Below are 22,872 nucleotides of genomic sequence, written 5' to 3'. Positions count from 1 at the left end.
TACACCTATGGATGAGGACAGTGGGAGGGGTAAGGGTAGAGGGTGGGGTGGGAACTGGGTGGAGGAGAGCTATGGGGGGAAAAAAGAGGAACAACTGTAATAATCTGAACAATAAAGATTTAATTAAAAAAAATAAATGTATTTTTCATCATCAAAAAAAAAAGATTCTCAGGTGATTCTAATGTGCAGCCAAGGTTGAGAACCACTGGCCTAGAGTGACACCAACAGCAATCAAGGCTCAATTACAACAAGACTGCACATAGCCCACACCAGGGCGCAGTGAACCTAGAATGCCCAGCTCAGATGATTGGGGAGGCCAGAGTCACTGGGCCCTATAGGACACCTAATACACAAGGCCACTCTACCAATTCCAGGAGACATAACAGCTCTACCTAGTACGTATACACAAACACAGGGAAGCAGTCAAAATGGGGAGACAAAGAAACATGTTACAAATGAAAGAAATGGAAGCAAGCAAACTATCTGATACAGAGTTCAAAACAATAGTTATAAAGTTACTCAATGATTTCAATGAGAGCTTTAATGGACTTAATGAGAGCTGCAAGGGACTTAAGTGAGACTTTCAAGGATCTTAGTGAGAATGTCAAAGACATGAAAAAGGACCAGTTGGAAATTAAGCATACACTAACTGAAATAAAGAATAATTTAAAGGGATTCAACAGTAGAGTAGAGGATGCTGAGAATCAAATCAACGATTTGGAATATGAGGAAGCAAAAAACACCCAAGCTGAAGAGCAAAAAGAAAAAAATAATCAAAACTATGAAGATAGTGTAAGGAGCCCTGGGACAACTTCACAGGTACCAACATTCACATCGTGGGGGAGCCACAAGAAGAGAGAGCAAGATATTGAAAACCTATTTGAATAATGACAGAAAACTTCCCCTACTTTGTGAAAGAAATTGACTTACAAATCCAGAAAGCAGAGTCCCAAACAAGATTAACCCAAAGAGGCCCAAACCAAGATAATCATAATTAAAATGTGAAAGGTTAAAGACAAAAGAGAATCTTAAAAGCACCAAGAGAAAAGCAGTTATTAATCACCTACAAGGGGGCACCCATACAAAGGTCAGCTTATTTCTCAACAGAAACTTTGTAGGCCAGAAGGGAGTGTCAAGAAATATTCAAAGTGATGAAAAGCAAGGGCCTACAAGGAAGATTCCCCAGTCAAGCTATCATTTAGAATTGAAGGTCAGATAAAGAACTTCACAGATAAGAAAAAGCTAAAGGGGTTCATCACCACCAAATCAGTATTACATGAATTGTTGAAGAGTATTCTTTAAGAAGAGGTAGAAGAAGAAGATAAAAAATATGAACAATAAAATGGGATAAATACATATCTAGCAACTATTGAATCTAAAAATCAAAATAAATGAACAAGAAATCGAATGAACAAAATGAAATGATGAATAAAATAGAATCACAGGCATGGAAACATGGAACAGACTGAGGAATCTCAGAGGGGTTGGGCTGGGAAAAATTAACCAAAGATCTTATATGCATACATGCATTACCTATGGACACAGACAATAAGGTGGTGAAGGCCTGGGGTGGGTGGGAACTGGGTGGAGGGGGTCAATAGGGAGAAAAGAGGGGGACATCTGTAATACTCTCAACAACAAAGATTTAAAAAAGAATAAAAAAAGTTAAGTTTAAATAAGTAAAAGAAAGAGAACCACTGTTCAGAACTTGATTCCAAACAGGAAAGCAGGAACTTGCTGATGAAGTAAAAGAGACCAACATTTTGAGAAAAGGAAGAAAAAGTCAGGGGAAAAAAAATGATGTCACCTTAGAATTGTAAACAGTAATAAAACAGAACAAAAGGAGTAGAAACATGTACCCTAGACTTCAGGACAATAGATTTCAAAGAGTTCTCAGAAAGTTATATATGAGATTATGAAAAGACTAATTGAGCATATACAAAAGAGATAAAAATCAATGAAATAGTATAAGAAAAGTAAAAACCCACTATAATTATACCTTACAAAACAAAACAAAAATTAAGGCCCTAAAAAGAGCTTTCAAAATATGCAAAAAAAGAATAATGAATGAAACCTGCATTACCTAGAAAAGATGACAAAATATTAACATATGACCTAATACAGAAGAGGTATTCCTATTTTATTACTATCTTCTCCAACAATGTCTGAAAGTGGAACAGGATAAACACTGTCAAGAGACTTTCAGGTTGAGGTAGGACAGTCAAAGAATAGTTTTAAATGAATCAAAGTTTGTTTGCTGTTTTTTTAAATATATTTTATTGATTTTTTTATAGAGAGGAAGGGAAAGAGATAGAGAGTTAGAAATATCGATGAGAGAGAAACATCAATCAGCTGCCTCCTGCAACCAAGGTACATGCCCTTGACTGGAATCGAACCTGGGACCCTTCAGTCCGCAGGCTGACGCTCTATCCACTGAGCCAAACCGGTCAGGGCGAATCAAAGTTTTTAGTTATAAGAAAATAGACCAAAATTGTACAGCTACTGTATGTAAGTTTTAGAAGCCATAGACATTATACTTCTTTCAAAAGAAGGGAAAATTATTCTAGGCACTGCAGACAAGATATCAAAATTCCACCAAGGAAAAGCTATGGATGAACTAACCTCATTTCCTGTTTGGATAGAGTCACTCAATTGGTACTTTGGAGAAATACCAGTCGTGTCCCACAATTTCATAAAATCCAAAATTTTCATCATATTCTTGTGCATATGTTGAGAGCTAAGAACTAAATAACTGTATAGGGGAGAGAATCTGAAGGTGGTTGAATATAAAGTATGGTTTATTTAACTGACAATAATCTGTCCAGTTTTTAGAAGATTTGGCTAAGGACCATGGTCCATTAAGCATTTTATAAATGACTTTAGAGTAACATTGTTCAAGCTTCAATCCTTAAAGAAAGACCTTATTAAAATAAAAACAACCTTCACCCAGTAGGTGTTGCCCAGTGGTTGAGGTTCGACCCATGAACCAGAAGGTCATGTTTCAATTCCCAGTAAGGGCACATGCCCGGGTTGCAGGCTCCATCACGGGGGCATACAAGAGGCAGCCAATTGATGATTCTCTCTCATCACTGATGTTTCTATCTATCTCTCCCTCCCTCTCTCTCAAATCAATGAAAACATACTTTAAAAAAACCTTCAATGTCCTTGACACGATAATAGACTTATCAAATATCCTGAAAGCCGACTTAGATCCCTAGAAAGATAATTATAAAAACAAAACTCAAAATACCATCAAGAGTTAAAATGAACTGGAACTTGCACCTAAAAGACCTGCACTCAGATTGAAAACTTCAATATTCAAGTGTGGATTGGGGTTTCATGTTGGTTCCAACAGATGTAAAAAAGACCTGAACATTTAAATTGTCCAGGAGTTCATCTGAATCATTTACTTTATAATATTAGAAAAAGCTAATATAATCTTAGGTTTTACTGATAACAAATGTTATCACAAAGAATGTAATATAATTGTGTTCCATCATGGAAAACCATTTGATGATTACAACAAAAATTGCCACTGCTGGTTCCTTTGTTACAATCATTTACAGAATCACAATTTAATCCTCCCTCTTTTTATGAAGATTTCAGCATCCAGAACACTGTCTCCCATCAATAACATTTGTATTTTAATTCTTGGTGGTTTCAATGTCAATATAGATGATTCCACTAAAATACCCTGGCTTTTCAGATACTTGATCCAATTTTCTCCATGATCATAATTATTCTTTACTCCTTTAGATGCCAACTCTACAGGGTCACAATGTAGGGCCTTTTCATTAAACTGTACTGCCTCCCTAATCACAATTTCAAGTATCTACCTCCCATTATTCCTTCTTGGACCCTGATTTCAACAAATTTTTGACTCTATTGAGATAATTACAACACCTTTCCCTCATATGTGCCTCCCTTATGTCCTCCTTCCTCTCACCCACCTTAGATGCCATGGTTCACCATTATCATCACTCTCTTGACAACATCTTCAATTCTCTTGTCTCTTCCCCTTTTATACTCACCTGGCAAAACCCCAATTGGGTAAAGTCAACTCTTCTGGAAACTAACCTCAAGTGAGCCCTTCATGCTACCTGGCAATATTTCCATATTTTCCTAATGCACTCACTCCTATACTGACAGACAGCTGACTTCATACCCTTTCCTGGAACCTCCTCCCCCATCCTCACTCTGTGATGACTTTGCTTCCTATATAATAGACAAAACGAAATTAATATGAAGAGAACATCTACATTTTCCCTCCATCATATCTATAAACCTACTTCTATCAACAAACTCTACCTTCTCTCCTGTTACTGTCTGTGCTCCTACTAAATCCTAACCTCTGAATCCCAACCTAGCTACCCTGGTGAATGCTACAAAAAGATAAATTTTACCCCAATTTAAGCAGAACTTTTTTAACAATTAGAGCTTTCAAAAAATGGGATAAATCATAAAATAATGGCTACTTAACTGTAAGATCTCTTTGAGAAAAGGGATTTATGTCACTAGAAGTCCAGATAATCACTTAACACCCACTCAGCTCTAGAGTTCTATGGTTTTAGAAAATATGAAATTGAAAAATATCCTAGTATAAGTTAACAGTATTACCTGGAATGTGAATACTTTTCTCACCGCTGGTGATTCGGGTTAATTACTCAAAGATTTCTCTGCTGACTACAAGTCTTTACGGAAGGAATAACAACGAAATGGAAGAATGACTGCCATTATCGACTATTTTTTAGAAACCCATCTAGCTATCTTATTTTCATTCTCATGCTGCTGTATTTCTAAAATTGCTACCTTAGAAACTAACCTGGGAATATCTAATAGAAATGCATCTTTCTTGGAACTGGAGAGCATTATGCTAAGTGAAATAAGCCAGTCAATGAAGGAAAAATACCACATGATCTCACTCATTCATGGATAATAAAGACCATTACAAACTTTTGAAAGACGACACAATTCAGCCCATAACAGACATGTAAGCAGATTTATTTCTTAAAAGGCTATTCTGGCTACTGGGTTAAGAATGAATGGAAGTAAGACACTGGGGGGTAAGGGAGGGCAGGGGATTGTCAAGGGTGGGGGGAAAAAAAAGGACACATATGTAATACCCTTTGTAAACTTTTAGCAAAAAAAAATTAAAATTAAAAAAAAAGAGAGAAATGCATCTTTCAATAACAGTACAGTATAATACTATAATTCTTACAACACCACCATGCACTAAGCACTGTATATAAATTAAGTCATGGAATTTAGGCAAATACTAATTACATTTGACCTTTTTACTAGTTAATTGCTGAAAAAAAGTTGTTTAAATAAGAAAAAGGACATTAAAATGAAAAAGAGAATGTTGGGTAAATGGCAAGATTGCAAACAAAATTTTACTTATTGCCGGGACAACTTAGCAGATTAAATATATTCACCTTTAACAATCTTCTTTGCACAGTCATTATACACTTGCTCTTGCGATGTGTTTGACTGGAATACCCGATCAAATGCATAAGGCTTGGTCTGAAAAACAAAAATAAAAGTTTCAACTACACAAATTAAAATGGATTTCTAAGCTCCTTTAAAGATATCAACATATATTTAACCTTCACAACAGAATACCTATTCTACATCACTTTATGTCATAGAATCTTTGTGGCACAAACCTTAGGGATCACCAAGAACAGATCCACTAAAATAAACTCTACAAAAATAAGAATGTCTGCTTTAGTCTTTGTTATATTTCCAGGGCCTAACACACTAATGATAATTAGCACTATTATGGTAGGCACTTGAATACTGCCAGTGAATTCTGATTTGATGAGTGTCTATGCTGGCAGTGGTTGAGACTGTATTTTCACTACTAATATCATGCTTGGCTGATGTGTCTGTGGTTGAGCATTGACCCATGAACCAGGAGGTCACAGTTTGATTTCCCTTTCAGAGCACATGCCCACGTTGCGGGTTCAATCCCCATTAAAGGGTTTGTGGGAGGCAGCCAATTGAGTCTTTCATTATGGATGTTTCTATATCCCTCCTTCTCCTTTCCTCTCTCTGAAATAAATAAAAACGTATCTAAAAAAAAAAAGTTAAAAAAATACTAATAAAATTTTGCAGATAAAGAAATTCAAATCCTGAAAGATACAAAAATTGGGAAAAAATTAAAATTCAAACCCAAATCTCTAGTCTTTCATTTCAGGGATCTTTCCATTAATCCATTCAGCTCCACAGTTTACTGCAACAGCTTTTCAATCATTCATTCATTGAAAAAACATTTATGGAATGCCTGATACTAGAATGACATGCGAGAATGACAACCAAGACAGATTCACTCTCTCTTTTAGTGGAACATAAGCAATAGTGGGATTAACATCAGACAAATAATTAACTGACTAGAATTCTGACTCATGCAACAAAGTGTTATGAAAATACTATTATTGAAAAGGAAAATGGGGGGGGGGGGCTTGCAACCTAGTTCAGTATCTGGTTAAAAGCTATAGTCTTACTTCCCCACGCTGACTAAACTTGGGCGGAGCTGCAAAGCCTAACCCCAGGGCCCCACCACAGCTGACTTGGGCGGAGCTGCGGAGCATGCCCCCAAAACCCTGCCAAGACTGACTTGGGTGGAGCTGCAGGGACTCTCAGGGGCCCACTACAGGAGGAGATATATAGGTCAGAGCCTCCCCATGAGTTCAGTTCAGGCTTTGGATCCAGAATTCCCCTGGACTAGATCTGCCAAATAAAGGTTAAACTTTCCTCCTTCAGAGGGCTGACTGATTGTTCTTCCGTGCATTCTGCCACAACTTTGGTGCGTTGGCTGGGGAGCATCAGTTGAGCTGGCTCTTAGGTCACTGCTGACAAGAGCAGACTTCGGGGCACTTGCTTCAGGCTCCAGGACCCAAGGAAGGCACGCCACCGGCACATTCGCCGGTTCCTGAACTCATAGGGTCTGGAGGGACTGCAGCAACTCCACGCTCTGGCGGACCCAAAAGAGGCAGAAAACACCTTTCTGGGACTTCCCGGGAAAGAAGTCAAAATCAGACATCTGAAACTAAGTTTTTCCCCGGGGAAACAGGTCCGAGTTTTGGCCTGTCCTATGGGACAGAAGAGGTAGCTCGCCCCTACCTAGGTAATTATTTACCTCAGGATAGCTCGGACCATCTGGAGCAGTGGTCGGCAAACTGCGGCTCGCGAGCCACATGCGGCTCTTTGGCCCCTTGAGTGTGGCTCTTCCACAAAATACCACGTGCAGGTGCGCACGTACAGTGCGATTGAAACTTCGTGGCCCATGCGCAGAAGTCGGTATTCTGTGGAAGAGCCACACTCAAGGGGCCAAAGAGCCGCATGTGGCTCGAGAGCTGCAGTTTGCCGACCACTGATCTGGAGGAACGGCTTCTAGACGGTATTCACCATCTTCAGGACTTCCCAGGAGGGAAGTCAAAACTCCGACTGGCTAAGGGTTCGAGTCTGGCCTGTCTTTCAAAAAAAAGGTAGAAGAGCCCTGGCTGGTTTGGCTCAATGGATAGAGCATCGGCCTTCGGACTGAAGGGTCCCAGGTTTGATTCCAGTCAAGGGCACATGCCTGGGTTGTGGGCTTGATCTCCGGTCGGGGGCATGCAGGAGGCAACCAATCAATGATTCTCTCTCATCATTGATGTTTCTATCTCTCTCTCCCTCTCCCTTCCTCTCTGAAATCAATAAAAATAATTTTTTAAAAAAAAAGGTAGAAGAGAAGTGTTCCTAGGCAGTTTTCTACTGCCTCTGATCAGGGACTTGTTCTGTATCTCTGAGCAATTGAAACTGATTTGGTGGTATTCTGTGGTGTAAATGTGGCGAGTGCTGGTGTAAAAGTGTTTTTGTTTGTTAATGTTTCCGTTTTGTTTTTTAAAAACCCTTCTAAACCTCTCCCGAGTTTCCATGGTGATTCAAAGTTTTTATAAAGTTTTTAGTGGGGAATGTTATCTGTCTTTATTGTTTAAATATGTCTTTGTTGTTTGTTTCAAATTGTTTAGCTAGTGAAATTTGTTTGTGTCTCTTAAAAAAATATGAATGCATTGCTAATCTGAGGAATGTTAATTATTTACATGTCACCTAAAAATTAAGGCTAAGAGTTCTAACTAACTGGGAAGTATGGCTTTGGTGTAATGGAGGAAGGTAAAGAGAAATGTTGAAAGAAAGTTGAATGGATGACAGGCCAGTAAGCCAGGACAAGTAGAATAGGGAAACTGAACAGAAATGCTGTCTTCCCTAAATCAAGGACACTTGGGAGTAAATGATTTGCATTGCCTCCCTAACCAGAGGTTAAATAGTTTATGTCAATGTACTCAGGGAGACTGATTAGAAATCTGATTAGTGTCATTTGCTGTCCACACCCAAGGACAAATGAAGTTAGAAAATAAGGTTTATTTTGATTAGTTCTTTTATTCAGGTTTTTGTTTTTTTGTTTTTTAAAGAGGAGGCAACCTGGTCCCCCCCTGCAACATGGGTAATAGCTCCTCCTCAAACTCTGTCTTAAAATGTATGTTAAGGAATTTTAAAAAGGGGTTTGTTGGGGACTACCGAGTAAAACTACTCCCCTGGGAATTAAAAAAGGATGTGTGAAATAGACTGGCCATCTTCTGGAGTAGGATGGCCACCAGAGGGCACATTGGATGTCCCCCACAATGAGGAATGTTCACAGAATTATCACAGGAGACCCAGGTCATCCCAACCAGTTCCCATATATTGACCAAGGCTAGAGATAGCAGAGCTTAAGCCATTTTGGATCCAGTTTTGTGTATATAAGGAAAAAGGGCAGGACCCTCAGAAGGGGAATAAGCCTCCTATCCTGCAGGAACACCCTGAGGAAGCCCTGCCAGTTCTACTACCTCCATATGTGCCTCAAGTGGTACCCAGTGCCCCTTTGCCTAGCCAGGGAAGCTTAGATACACCACCTCCTTCCATCTCCCCGCAACCGGACTCTCCAGAGCCAGTTGGACGATGTTTGCACTCAGCTGATCAGGGACCCAAACCACTCCCGGCTTTCCAGATGGTTCTCCGAGAAATGCAGGGTCCTCATAAATTGGAGAAAACAGGACCCCACAAGAGGAGGGATCGGTCATTTACTACCAGCCTTTCACTATGACCGATATCTTAGATTGGAAGCATCATACTCCCATTTATTCTTAAAAACCTCAAGCCAATCTTTCAGACCCATAAGCCCACTTGGATCGACTGCAAGCAACTCCTTCTCACACTCTTTAACACTGAGGAGCACATGAGAATAATAACAGAAGCTTGGAAATGGCTCTAGACCCAGGCCCTGCCAGGGACATTAGACACAGACAGATGGGCCAGGGAGGCTCTCCCAGGTATGGAACCCAGATGGGACCTGAATTCGGAGGATGGGAGGGCCAGATAAGAGAGATATCGGCTGGCCTTCTTCCAGGGGCTCTGGGCTGGGGCCAAGAAGCCTACTAATATGGCCAAGACCTCTGAGGTTTTCCAGAGGCCTTATGAAAGTCTGGCAGCCTTTTATGAGAGACACTGTGAAGCATATTGAGTTTACACTCCCTTTGACCCAGAGGCCTCAGAGAATCAAACTATGGTCAATGCAGCCTTCGTTAGTCAGGCTCAGCCAGACATAAGGAGAAAGCTACAGAAGCTTGAAGGATTTGCGGGAAAGAATGCAACTGAGCTACTAGAAATAGCAAACAAGGTTTTCATTAATTGGGACAATGTGGCTAAAAAAAGAGGCTGAGGAAAAACTAAAAAGGAAAGTGACGCTGATTGCTGTAGCTGTTATAAAACCTAACTTCCAGAAAAGGGAGACAGCAAGGAGCCAAGTCAGGAAAAGAAAGGATGGATCTTAAATGGGACCAGTGTGCCTAATGTAAAGAAGTAGGGCACTGGAAGAATGAACGCCTGAGCCACCAGAAGCAGGCAAGGCCATCCAAACCACCCAGCCGCTATCAGCCAGAGCCGCCTGAGGCAGACCTCATTGGACGGGCGGCAGCTGACTTTGACTAGGACAGACTGGGCTCTTTCCAACTGGGCCCCCATGAGCTCCTGGTTGAAATGAAAATCGGGAACCAGACTGTAAACTTTATGGTTGATACAGGGGCAGAGCACTTGGTAGTTACTCAGAAAGCAGCTCCCCTCTCAGGACGGAAAGTCACCATTATTGGAGCTACCGGGGACCACAGCTGCAGACCATTCTACTGCCCCTGCTGATGTCAGTTCGGCGGCCACCCGGTGGTTCATGAATTCCTGTATTTGCCAGATTGTCCGGTCCCTATAATGGGCAAAAACCTTTTAGCCAAAATGGGAGCAGAAACCACCTTTGCCCTGACGGCTCAGCACAACTGCACTTAGGTGAGGAGACCTCTCCAATGATCCTGTTTTTAGCAGTATCTAGGGAGGAAGAATGGAGACTTTATACCTCCCAGTCAAAGGACTCACCATTAGATCCTGAACTAGAGAAGGAATTCCCGCTGGTATGGGCAGAAGGAAATCCCTGGGGCCTGGCTAAGAACCACGCCCCAGTGCTAACTGACTTGAAGCCTGGGGCACCGCCTGTATAACTTCCTTTTTCTGCCTTTAGCTGGCACCCTCCAGTCAGCCCCCGTTTGCCTTTGAGTGGGAAAACCCAACCAAAGGGATAAGGAACAGTTCACCTGGACCAAACTGCCACAAGGGTTCAAGAACTCCCCAACTCTTTTTAGTGGAGCACTAGCAGCAGATTTGCCCAAATTTCCAGGACAGGACATGGGGTGCGATCTACTCCAATATGTAGACAACCTCCTACTGGCTAGCTCCACGTGAACTTAGTGTTGGGAAGGAACATGAACCCTTCTAAGACTCTTAACTGAAATAGGTTACTGGGTATCCAAAAGGAAGGCTCAAATCTGTCAGAGGGAAGTCAAATACCTAGGTTTCTGAATTACCCAAGAGAAACAAAGACTAGGGATGGAAAGAAAACAGGCAGTATGTGCCATACCAGTCCCCGGCACCCGGCAATAGATTCGGGAATTCCTAGGGGCAGCAGGGTTCTGTCAAATTGGATCCCAGGATTCTCAGATCTAGCTAAGCCCCTCATCAAGCCTTAAAAGGAGAGGAAAAGGTACCCACTAACTAAGGTCCTGAAGAGGAAAAAGCCTTCTCGACCATAAAGACAAAGCTCACCAAGGTGCCGACCCTAGGGCTCCCAGATGTGACATGGGACTTTAACCTTTACCTTGACAAGAACAACAGGGTAGCCCTAGGAGTTCTGACTTAGGAGTTGGGACCCTGGCAGAGGCCAATAGCCTACCTCTCCAAACAGACTGACCCGGTTGCCTCTGGGTGGCCCCCATGCCTCAGGGTCCTTGCAGCCACAGCCTTATTAGTCAAAGAGGCAGATAAGTTCACTCTGGGACAGAACTTAAATGTTAAAGTGCCTCATGCTGTTGTCACCCTAATGCAGTAGTTCTCAACCTGTGGGTTGCGACCCCTTTGGCGGTCGAACGACCCTTTCACAGGGGTCGCCTAAGACCATCCTGCATATCAGATATTTACATTACGATTCATAACAGTAGCAACATTACCGTTATGAAGTAGCAACGAAAATAATTTTATGGTTGGGTCACAACATGAGGAACTGTATTTAAAGGGCCAGAAGGTTGAGAACCACTGCCCTAATGGAAGCTAAGGGGCAACACTGGCTGACTTATGCTCGGGTGACTCAATACCAAGGGCCTATGTGAAAATCTACGAATAAGATTACAGGCAGTAAGAACTCTTAATCCTGCCACTTTCCTACCCATCGCAGAGGGAACCCTTGAGCATGATTGTCTAGAAGTCCTAGAGGAGGTTTACTCCAGCCGGCCAGATCTAACAGGCCTCTACAGAATCCAGACTTAATATTGTTCATGGACAGCAGTAGCTTCCTAGATAAAGGAAAAAGACAAGCCAGGTATGCGGTGGTATCAAAATTTGAGATAATAGAGGCACAGGCCCTGCCTGAAGGATGGTTAGTGCAGAGGGCAGAACTTTGGGCCCTAGTCAGATCCTTAAATCTCAGTAAGGATAAGCATGCCAACGTCTACACTGACTCACACTATGCCTTCGCTACCCTGCATATCCATGGGGCCATGTACAAGGAAAGGGGTTCCTGATGGCTGGAGGAAAAGGAATAAAAAAATCAGAATGAAATCTTGAAGTTACTTAGAAGCAGTCTGGGAGCCCAAGGAATTAGCAGTCATCCACTGTAGAGGACATCAAAAAGGAAAAGACTCAATGTCAGAAGGGAACCCTCACGCAGATGCAGCGGCAAGGCTAGCTGGTAAGGAGCGGGCAGTGCCATCGCGGATCATGCTGGTTCCTGAATTACCTGAACCTCCAAAATACACCCCTCAAAAAGAAAAATGGGCCCAATGAGAAGGGGTAAAAGGACGAAGGAAGGTTGGTGGATATTCCCAGATCATAAGGTCTACGTTCCAGAACAGTTAGCTCATAGAGTAGTCCTCCAGTAGCATGAACTTATCCATTTAGGGAAGACGGCTCTAGAAACCTTGTTAAGCAGATACTATCTAAATGCCCATCTCCCCTCCTTATGCACCTCAGTCTCTCAGCACTGCCCGCTCTGTGCACAGAACAATGCAAGGCAGGGTCCTTTTGAAGATCTAGAGGTAGACTTGACAGAAATAGGGCCTAGTAGAGGAAATAACTATCTTTTAGTTTTTGTCTGCACCTTTTCAGGCTGGGTTGAGGCATATCCTACCGCACGGAGAAGGTGAGAGAAGTCACTAAGGCGTTACTGAAGGACATAATTCCTCGGTATGGAATGCCATTAACCATAGGGTCAGATAATGGCCCAGCCTTTATAGCTGAGGTAGTACAGCAAGTAGCTAAGACCTTAGGAATTAAGTGGAACTTAATACAGCCTACAGGCCCCAGAGTTCAGGAAAAGTAGAACGCATGAAATGGACTCTCAAGCAGGCTATGGCTAAGCTATGCCAGGAGGTGAAATTACCCTGGACAGATACCTTACCACTTTTGCTCCTGCAGGTGCACTGTGCCCCGAGAGCCAGTGTAGGGTTCTCCATTTGAAATTCTATATGGCAGACCCCCTCCCTTAATTCAGCCAAAGGGAGATTTCAGGGAAATAGGGAACTTAGAAATTCAGAAACAGCTATAAGGACTTGGGAAAACTATTCTTGAAGTCTACAGATGGGTTACTGATTTATTGCCCATCTCTCATGAGAGAGTGAGTATGGGTAAGTAGTCTAGGCATTGGCAATAGGATGCTTAAAGATCCTAAGGCAGAAAGGAGCTTGTAGCATTCAAGAAACCAAATGATGCCCAACCAGTTTGGCTCAGTGGTTGAGCGGTGACCTATGAACCAGGAGGCCGAGGTTTGATCAGGGCACATGCCTGGGTAGCGGGCTCAATCCCCAGTGTGGGGTGTGCAAACATCGTTGATGTTTCGCTCTCTCTCTTCCTCTTCCTCCTCTCTGAAATCAATAAAAATATATTTTTTAAAAAAGAGAAAGAAACCAAATGAAGTAACATCCTCAGGAATTCAACCCGGAGTTTGATTGCTTGCTATGATTTGCGCTGACCACCAGGGGGAAGCGTGGAACATGGAGGGCAACCAGCGGTGGCAGTGGGGTGCTGAGGGAGTGAGGTAAGGAGGCGGCGGGGAGGCAGGGAACCTGATCGGCCCTGATCACCGGCCAGGCCTAGGGACTCTAACCGTTCATGAATTTTGTGCACCTGGCCTCTAGTTTAAAGTATAAGAAGCAAAGATCAAATGCAAATGCCAACACAGTAAAAATGGCAAATATAGTTTTGACCTTGTGGACACTCAGAAAGGATCTTGGGGACTCCACCTTGGGGACCACATTTAGAGAACTTCTAATGTAGTCTGAGGAGCAAGAGACATAGAATGAAAAAGCAAGTGTATAATGTCCATGCAAATCAAGGAGGAACTTTCAAGGAGGGACTGCTTATGTCAAATACAGCTGTGAGGTCAGGACAAAACTAAAAGTATCCAAAGACAAAGATCAGATTGTAATGGGTTGAAAAAAGAATGGAAGGTAACGAAGTAGATTTCTATCTGGCTGTGGATCTAAGATAATTTTTTAAGATGGGCAAGACCTGAGCAAGTTTTAATGCTCAAAAGAACTGATCTAGGAAAGTAAGCATCTATAGATGAAAAGAGAAGGGAGTTGGACCCTAAAATACAAAGTAATCATGACTCCAGAAAAAATCCTTAACATTATAGAATACTTCCTGGGTCTTATCTTAAAACACACACATACACACACCCCAAAACCTTACTTTTTATCCCACAATCCCCCTCCTCAAAGTAACAATGAAACAGACACTCCTAAAGGCTATCTGAAGCCATTCCCAATTCCCATTAGAAAGTCTGAAAAGCTAACCACTTGTTAGCCTAGTTTTCTTGCAACCAGTGGCCACTTGACCCAGTTCTGGATACTATGAAGTAAGTGATGGTTTGCTGGAAGGTCTTGGAGAAGACTTGTTTTCCTGACGAAAAGAACCATTCTCAGCTGAGACTGCCCTTTTTCCTTTCTGGAATAAATGTCTGGAGTTGTAACATCCATTTTTCAAACATGACAAAAATGATGAAAAGTCAATCTAAGGAAGACAAAGGATAAGAATCAAATAAGTACTAGCAGCAAAGGCCTATCTAAACTTTTTTTTTTTGGTGGTGGTGGTGGATCTCTAAACTTTTTATGAGAGAAATAACCTCTTATTTAAACCTCTCTTTGTTGTTTGTTTTCACTCTGCAGCTGAAAGCATTCCTGATGGATATACTAAGACTAGAGGCCCAGTGCATGAAATTTGTGCACGGGAGGAGAAGAGGAGGAGAGAAGGAGAGAGTCCATCAGCCCAGCCTGCACCCTCTCCAATCTGGGACCCCTCAGTGGATGTCTGACTGTCTCTCACAATCCAGGACCACTGGCTCCTAACTGCTTGCCTGCCTGCCTGCCTGATCGCCCCTAACCGCCTCTGCCTCACCCTGCGCCTAGGACCCAGGCTTCCCTCCCTCTGGCCAGCCGCAGGCACCCAGGACCCGGGCCGGCCACAGCTGCAGGGGACCGTGGGCGGGCGGCTTTACCTAGGCCGCAGCCGCAGGCGCCCTGGACCGCGGGGCAGGCGGCTTGTCCCTCTCCCAGGTCACAGCCTGGCTGGTGGCCATTCCTCTCTCGCAAGCTCATTTGTGCCTGGCTGGTCCCCATTCCTCTCTCCCCAGTGTTGAGTGTCTGAGCCGTGAGGGCGTGAGGACCATTTGCATATTAGCTCTTTATTATATAAGGGTGATCAGCTCTAGCGTCAATTAAAAGACATCTCAATGTCTGATTACTCTTTGGCTAAGACATACATAAACGTGTCCTTTTGCTAAGATACCACTGAGACATTAACATTTAAACCTACAGGGGTGTGGCTAAAAAAAAAAAGCGCCAATCTATTATTTTACTGATTGTACAAGATGTATTCATAATAAACAATTTTGGAAACAAACACAAGTACATTCAAAAGAACAATCATCACCCAGTGATAAACCATGCTATTTTTTCTATGCAAAAAAAAATAATTTCCCCTCTTCATTTATCCAGCAAATATTTACCACCTAGAAGGCAATGGATATTGTAAATGAGTAACAATTTTAGAAATAATATTTTAATACAGACTGCAGTGTTCAAAGAATAGAGGATAATAATAGTCTTGAATAATTAATATAAGTGATCAAGTAATGATAACTGACTTGAAATGGAGACAGTCTCTAGCTTTAAAGAACTCACAACCTGGAAAGGAGTCAAGAATACATTGCTACTAGCCAAATATACATTTAATAACAGGTCAATAGAAAACATACAGCATGAAGACAACTGTATTCTTCCAAAATAAATCAAATAACAAAATTTTATTAAAATAAACATCTAAAAAAACAGAATGAACACTACTGAACTTTAACTCCTTATCTCCATTTTTATATCAATTAAAAAAAAGAGTGCTTATAAACCATTTAGAAAGAGATATGCTAAAAATAATAAGTAATAGGAAAGCCCACCTCAAAAATACATTATGTAGCTACTTACTCTGGAATCACCACATAGCAAAAATGCGAACTACCTATACAACCTTCTTAAAGCAGGACTATGAATATGCAAACAAAAATAATCAAGCTGGTGTTCAGTGATTCGCTTAGAAATTATATCCTCGTTAAATAAAAACTTTGTGCTTAGCATCAAGTCAAGAAATTTTAATTCCAAGGCTAAATTAAAATTTTATCGAGGCAAATTTTTTATTAGAGATCTACCCATAAAATTACTAACTGACCCTGACTTCCTGAAAAGACTTGTGAAACATAAAATCTATTTCTAATGGCTAGAATTAAGGCACATTTCCAAACTAATAATCTTTCAAATAAATTTAAACAAAGGAAACCTCAATATCTGGACATGTGTATATTATATGGGTTTTTTTCTTAAAATTTTTTTTTTAACATCTATACTTTAAAACCTGGTTCTTGGCATTGAAATATACTCTCTATTTCTATGTATCTTCAAAGACACTCCAAGTCACAAGATTCATTGACATGTGACTTAGACTTCAAGGGGACAAAATGAAATAGAAATGTTTACGCCTACTTGATATCTCTTAAGGTGTATGTATGTAAAGAACCTTGAAGAAATAATAAAATTCATTTGAGCGGCAAAAACACAGTATATGATGATGAAAAATACATTTATTTTTTAATGTATACATGTACACTGATAGTCCGACAGAAAACTTTATGACTCCGTTTGATATTATCAGGGGGACTTTTGCTGCTGCATCACTGATGACAGAGATTTTACATCAGGTTTATATTTCGTGACCTTCAGAGATATGCACGAGCTACTACTTTCATCCGTCAGGCTACTCTACTCCTATTACGAGACTTAACAAAATTCATCACTAAGAACAAAGATTCACAAGCGTATGTGAATGAAAACATGGAGAGTAACGCTGTTGCAGTTTTTTAAACAGAAAAAATTTTCTGGAATGGCATTCCAAGTCCTCAATAGTTCGTTTTCGACACTTCTCTCTGGTACTCCTGTCTCTAATCGCTTTTTTTCAATGTTTTCCAAGTCAACTCTAAGGTCAATTAATTTCTGCTTCCAAATTGAGCTACTCTGGAATTCAATCAACGGCATTTCAAAAATCAGCCATGTCTATCCATGAAAACATTTGTAAGTTTAGTTCCTCCAGTTTCATGCTGTCTGGAAACCTCATGAATTTTGCTGTCTCTTCCAGTTCTCTGAATTTCGCAAATCTTGAGAAGAACTGCTCAATAGTTGACTCGATGATGTTTAAAAACAGCTTTTGAAGGCTTTGACAGTCTGTTCTGTCATCTTTTGGGAGGTCTTTGATGTGCCTCTTGAGGTTTGGGAAATATCTAAATCTCTCACCTTCCACATCCCTCTTAAAGACTTCCAGTTTATTTTCAAAAGTCTTTATGTAACCAAACATAACATCAAGTGTCTTGCCAGTTCCTTGTAATTTAACATTTAAGTCAATCAAATGTTCACAAAAATTGTAAAGGGAAGATTATAAGAGAGGGTTTTGCGTGCCAGCAAAAGTTACTGGCGTGCCATGTTTGGCACGCGTGCCAAGGGTTGCCCACTCCTGGACTAGGCTAAAGACCAAATTAGGTTACAAAGGAGACCCTTCTGGCATGGACACACCTCTTTTGGATTTCTGAATAGTAATCACAGGAGATTATAGGATACTATATTTTCCCAAGTTTGACACAGATTATGGGCTAACAACCCAAATTGTAAAGGTACGGGATGATGACTCCTTATTCTCTTTTAATTTTCACTGTTAAGGTGAACAGGATCAGGCCTGGCCAAGGAACTCAGTTGGGTAGAGTGTCCCCCTGATTTGCCAAAGTTTCGGGTTTGAGCCCTGGTCAGGGCAACAAGGATCAACCAATGAAAGCATAAATGAGTGGAATAACAAATTGATGTTTCTCTCTCTCTCTACCTTTCTCTCTCTAAATTCAATAAATTTAAATATAAAAAAGGTAAATAGGATCAAACACCAAATCATCATTCACTTAAAAAGGGAAATCCTATTGTACTGAAGGCAAGGAACTGGGCAAGATAATCTAATTAGGTTTGTTCTCTACTTTCAATTAACTAAGTATAACAGCCTGTTTTTGGTTCTGGCAGCCTATACAGTATACTATATAAAGAACAATGACTAGTAAAGACACTTAACACAAGTGTGAATGTTCCACTTTTATAACACATAAATATAGGAATAATTTTTTTCAATGGATTTTTTTTCTGCTTTCAGCAGGTTCATGAGAATTACATAAGGAGTTTCCCTATCCTCCTTGTGAGGTATCAAGTTTTTTTTATTTAAAGCAAATATATTCTAGTATCATTTAAAGGTTTTCATAAAAGAATTCTCTTACTTCATTCAATATGTGATAATTATAGAACTTCACAAACTAAAAAAAGAAAAACTGTATGAAAAATGGCACAACAGGGAAACATGATAAGATTACAAGATTTGCCTGCCATGCAGTCACATAATCTATATATATAAAAGCCTAAGCAACTGTCTGACTGTCCGACCGTTAGCTATGACCACCAGGGGGCAGACGCTCAGCACAGGAGCTGCAGAGCTGCGGTGACTTGGCAGCTGCAGTTCTCGGGTGACACACCCGGAACCAGAGAGGAGAGCCCGATTCCGGGGTGCAGTCACCCAAGAACCGCCCTCTCACAATCTGGGACCCCTCGGGGGATGTCAGAGAGCTGGTTTCGGCCCGATCCCCGCAGGCCAGGCTGAGGGACCCCACCAGTGCACGAATCCGTGCACTGGGCCTCTAGTATTAAAAATAATTACTTGAGTAACAGGAAAAAATTTGGACAAAATATTGGAAAACAAACTTAGATAAAAATCAGAATCCTTAAAAATGATTTTCTACATGAGCACTGAACATACTTATAATTTAGTAACATTATAAACCAAAATATTTATTCTTTAAATTTGATTCAACTAAAAGACTGTAAAAACTTTTTATTTTTTATTTTTTTAATATATTTTATTGATTTTTTACAGAGAGAAAGGGAGAGGGATAGAGTTAGAAACATCGATGAGAGAGAAACATCGATCAGCTGCCTCCTGCACACACCCCTCCTGGGGATGTGCCCACAACCAAGGTACATGCCCTTGACCGGAATCTAACCTGGGACCCTTCAGTCCGCAGGCTGACGCTCTATCCACTGAGCCAAACCGGTCAGGGCTGTAAAAACTTTTTAAATGGCCTGGCCAGTGGGGCTCAGTGGTTGAGCATCGACCTATGAACCAGGAGGTCATGGTTCGATTCTGGGTCAGGGCACATACTTGGGTGGAGGCAGCCTATTGATGATTCTCTCTCATCATTGATGTTTCTCTCTCTCTCCCCCTTTCTCTTCCCCTCTCAAATCAAGAGAAATAAATGTTTTAAAAAACTTTTAAAATGTATAGAATATTTGTTTTAAATTCTGCATTGCAGCAATTCCTTCTTAAACTATATATTTTGAATCAGGATCAAGATCCAAACAAAACAAACCGAGAAGATTTTATTTAGAGGCTAATTTACTTTCCCCAATAGCTCTTATAAATTCCCAAACAACCTTTAAAAAATAATACAATTAATTTTAAAAAGTGAACAAAAATGAGAACTGAGTAATTAATGACATATTATTCTGTGCAAAATATTAGTTCCTGAAAATAATGAACTAAACACATTGTTTTATATATCTAAAGGCTTTGTCACTCAGTTGTAATGTATTTCTGCTTATACAAATTTTAAAACTGGACTAAAATGTTTGCCTAAAGGCCAACTTAACTGTTCACTGTTTCACAGCTCTATCATCTATCCATTATTTATATTACTATTGATATTTATTTACTTTATTAAGTAAACATGTAAGACACTTAAAATAACTTTATCCAAAGGAAACAACCTAGCATAAATGTGTGCTTCTTGTGGTAATCACTTGTTTTAACTATTTCATTTTGTCATTGTTGGGCTGCCTTTTAACCTAATCTTAAAACATTTTGTGAATCCTAAATTCTAATATAAAAAAAAACAACTTGGTTATACTTATAGATTTGTGCAAGCACACACTAAAAATCATTCCTAATACAAGTCGAAAAGGAAAACAGCTTTATGTCAAGCACTGTTAAGGTTGAGTAATCACACAAACTTGAGAAACTAGTAGCCTCATGTTTGCCAACTAACAATCCAGGCCTTGTAAACCTTCTGATTCCATGTAAAATACATCATTCTAAAGGAAAAGGATGACTACTATTGTATTTAACTTCTTGGCCTCATTATGATGTCATTTATAATGAGTTTTTCTTCTGGACTTTGTTAACAAAGAACCAGCTTGCAGTCTACACACAAAACTGGCAGTTGTTAGTAACCTAATAACTTGTTTGTCAAATGCCTAACAAGCAATATGAATCAACATTCATTCACTAGACCTAAACTTTCACATAAAAACTATAAAGAACTTTAAACTTTAGTCCTGTATAATATGCCAATGCTTTTAATTATCACTGTCCCATGACTCCTGTGTCCTATTTCCAAATTAAACTGTGCAAATAATATATTAAATATGAAATGCAATTAGGAAAAATTAACATTAAAATTTTGTGCCATGATAACAATGTAGAAAAAAAAGTCCTGCTATATGGCATAACCAAGAAAGATTTAATTTTTAATTACACTGCTCTGTTTGCAGTATCTTAGTTTCCATTTTAACCTCCTTGAACTGGGAGTGCTATTTGAGACTTGTCAATACCAGAGATGATCTTAAAAAGAGAAAGAGGAAGGGAGGGGAGGGGAGGGGAGGGGAGGGGAGAGGAGAGGAATCAACCTTACATTCTCATCTCCCTAACAATGATTAGCCAACCTTGGTTATGTTATTTTTTTATACTACTAAGGAACAATATCTCACCATCCTTGGGATTATCAAAATCAACTTATTTTTTTTAATCCTCACCCGAGGATATTTTTCCATTGATTTTTAGAGAGAGTGGAAGAGAGAGGGAAAGACAAAGAGACATATCAATGTGAGAGAAACATGGAATGGTTGCCTCCGGCAAGCGTCCAAACAGGGGCCAGGCCGAGGAGGAAGGACCTGAATTGAACCTGGGACCCTTGGGTCTGCAGGCCCACGCTCTATCCACTGAGCAAAACCGGCTAGGGCTCAACTTTCTTGAGGGTAGATATTAATTACAGAAGTAGGAATCTAATACCAACACGAAATCTAATTTATCGGTCAAATTTTATCTTTTTTAAAAATTTTCCTTTTAGCCCTAGCTGGTTTAGCCCAATGGGTAGAGCGTCAGCCTGCGGACTGAAGGGTCCGGGTTTGATTCTGGTCAAGGGCACATGCCCGGGTTGCAGGCTCAAGGCACCCTGCAGGGGGCAGCCAATCAATGATTCTCTCTCATCATTAATGTTTCTATCTCCTCCCTCTCTCTCTGAAATCAATAAAAATATATTTAAAAAAACAAAACAAAAACCTTCCTTTTACATTACTCTGATATACACACAAAAAGTTAACACTCTCACCTAGACTGTTACCAAATAAAACCCAGCAAGAATGAGATTGTGGGTCTTTCTGAGCACTTGTTTGACCCAACCTGAAGTAGCCACATTTGCAACAAACTTGATCACTACGATTTTAAAAGAAAACGCACTATTTCTTTTTATATAGTTCCTATTAGTCTTTCTCAATTGTTAACAAAAGGTTGGTAGGTAAACATTTTGAGGTAAAGGTATTATTTGTAGTTTTTTGGTAGTTTTTCCTCCTCCCGCGGGGAAAACAATAGGGTTCAACACAGTTTCTATAAAACTGTCTTTAATATTTAAGATACCGCCACGTTACTAGCTGAATTTTAATCTTAGATATTTTATATATGGTAAATTGGGGGTAGTCCAAAACCCCAACAGCCATCAGCAACAGTAAACACACACTAAACTTGCTCCCGAAACAGTTCCTCCAGCGCCCCAGGTGAGGGAGTGTCCCGGACTGAGACCAGGCGCCTCCCATCACCCTGCACGGAAGCCCGGGGTGGGGGCGCCCCGGGAACACCTGCGGAGCTGCGCAGTCTCCCGGTGCCGGGTTATCTGACCCGGAAAACACCAGGGACAGTCGGGGACACGACAGCTCCCTCTACATTCTGCACCCCACCACTCCCCGAAACTTCCAGGCCCAGCCAGGCCCGAAGCAGCGGGACGGCGGCAACTCACCGCGATCATGACCGTGTCTTCTCCCTGAAACTTGGCGATGTACTTATCGCCGCGGTTCACTTCAGACTCGTTGAGAGGTCTGAAGCGACACATCACTTTGATGTTGCACTCTGCCGGGTCCGCCATCTTCCTCGCTGCCGGGGCCGGAGGCCGGGAGCCACTCCCTGCCGCTCAGTCCCGGAGGAAGCAGGCCCGGGCTGAGGGTCTAGGGTCGCGAAGGTCGAGAGAATCAGTCCCCGGGGTCGCACTTTCCCCGGAGGGGGCGGAGGAGGACGGAGACTGGAAGCGCCGGCGCCGGCAGCCTCGCCCAGAGGCTCACTTCCGATCCATCATGGCAGCCGTGGCAGTGGCGGTGGCGGCACCGGGTGGAGCGTCCACGGCGCAGCTCCTCAGCTTCCCCCTCACCGGCCTGGGCAGACTGCAGGCTCTGGGAGACAGGAAAGCGGTCCCCTCCTTCCTTGGAGTGAGCAGGATGGCCCACCGCCTCCTCGCTCGGCTGTCTGCTTGACGGCTGACCCCAGTCACTTCTAGAGCCACAGACTCGCGACGCGGCGGCGGGAGGGGCGGCCTGCAAG

General features: G+C 41.4%; 1 protein-coding gene across 1 annotated transcript in view; it reads right to left on the bottom strand.

Moving 5' to 3' along the window:
* KIF5B (kinesin family member 5B) overlaps positions 1–22,866 on the bottom strand; it is a 72,557-nt gene extending 49,691 nt beyond the window's left edge. Inside the window, exons 1-2 of the mRNA XM_005876526.2 lie at positions 22,298–22,866; positions 5,436–5,523 (exon numbers count right to left, since the gene is read on the bottom strand). Coding sequence (XP_005876588.1) covers positions 5,436–5,523; positions 22,298–22,423 — 214 coding nt within the window. The 5' untranslated portion in view covers positions 22,424–22,866. The remainder of the gene's footprint in view (positions 1–5,435; positions 5,524–22,297) is intronic.
* Between the last annotated feature and the right edge of the window lie 6 nt (positions 22,867–22,872).

This window comes from Myotis brandtii, unplaced genomic scaffold, assembly GCF_000412655.1.
Source record: "Myotis brandtii unplaced genomic scaffold, ASM41265v1 scaffold49, whole genome shotgun sequence".
Taxonomy (NCBI): domain Eukaryota; kingdom Metazoa; phylum Chordata; class Mammalia; order Chiroptera; family Vespertilionidae; genus Myotis; species Myotis brandtii.
This window is presented reverse-complemented; position numbering and strand designations above follow the sequence as displayed.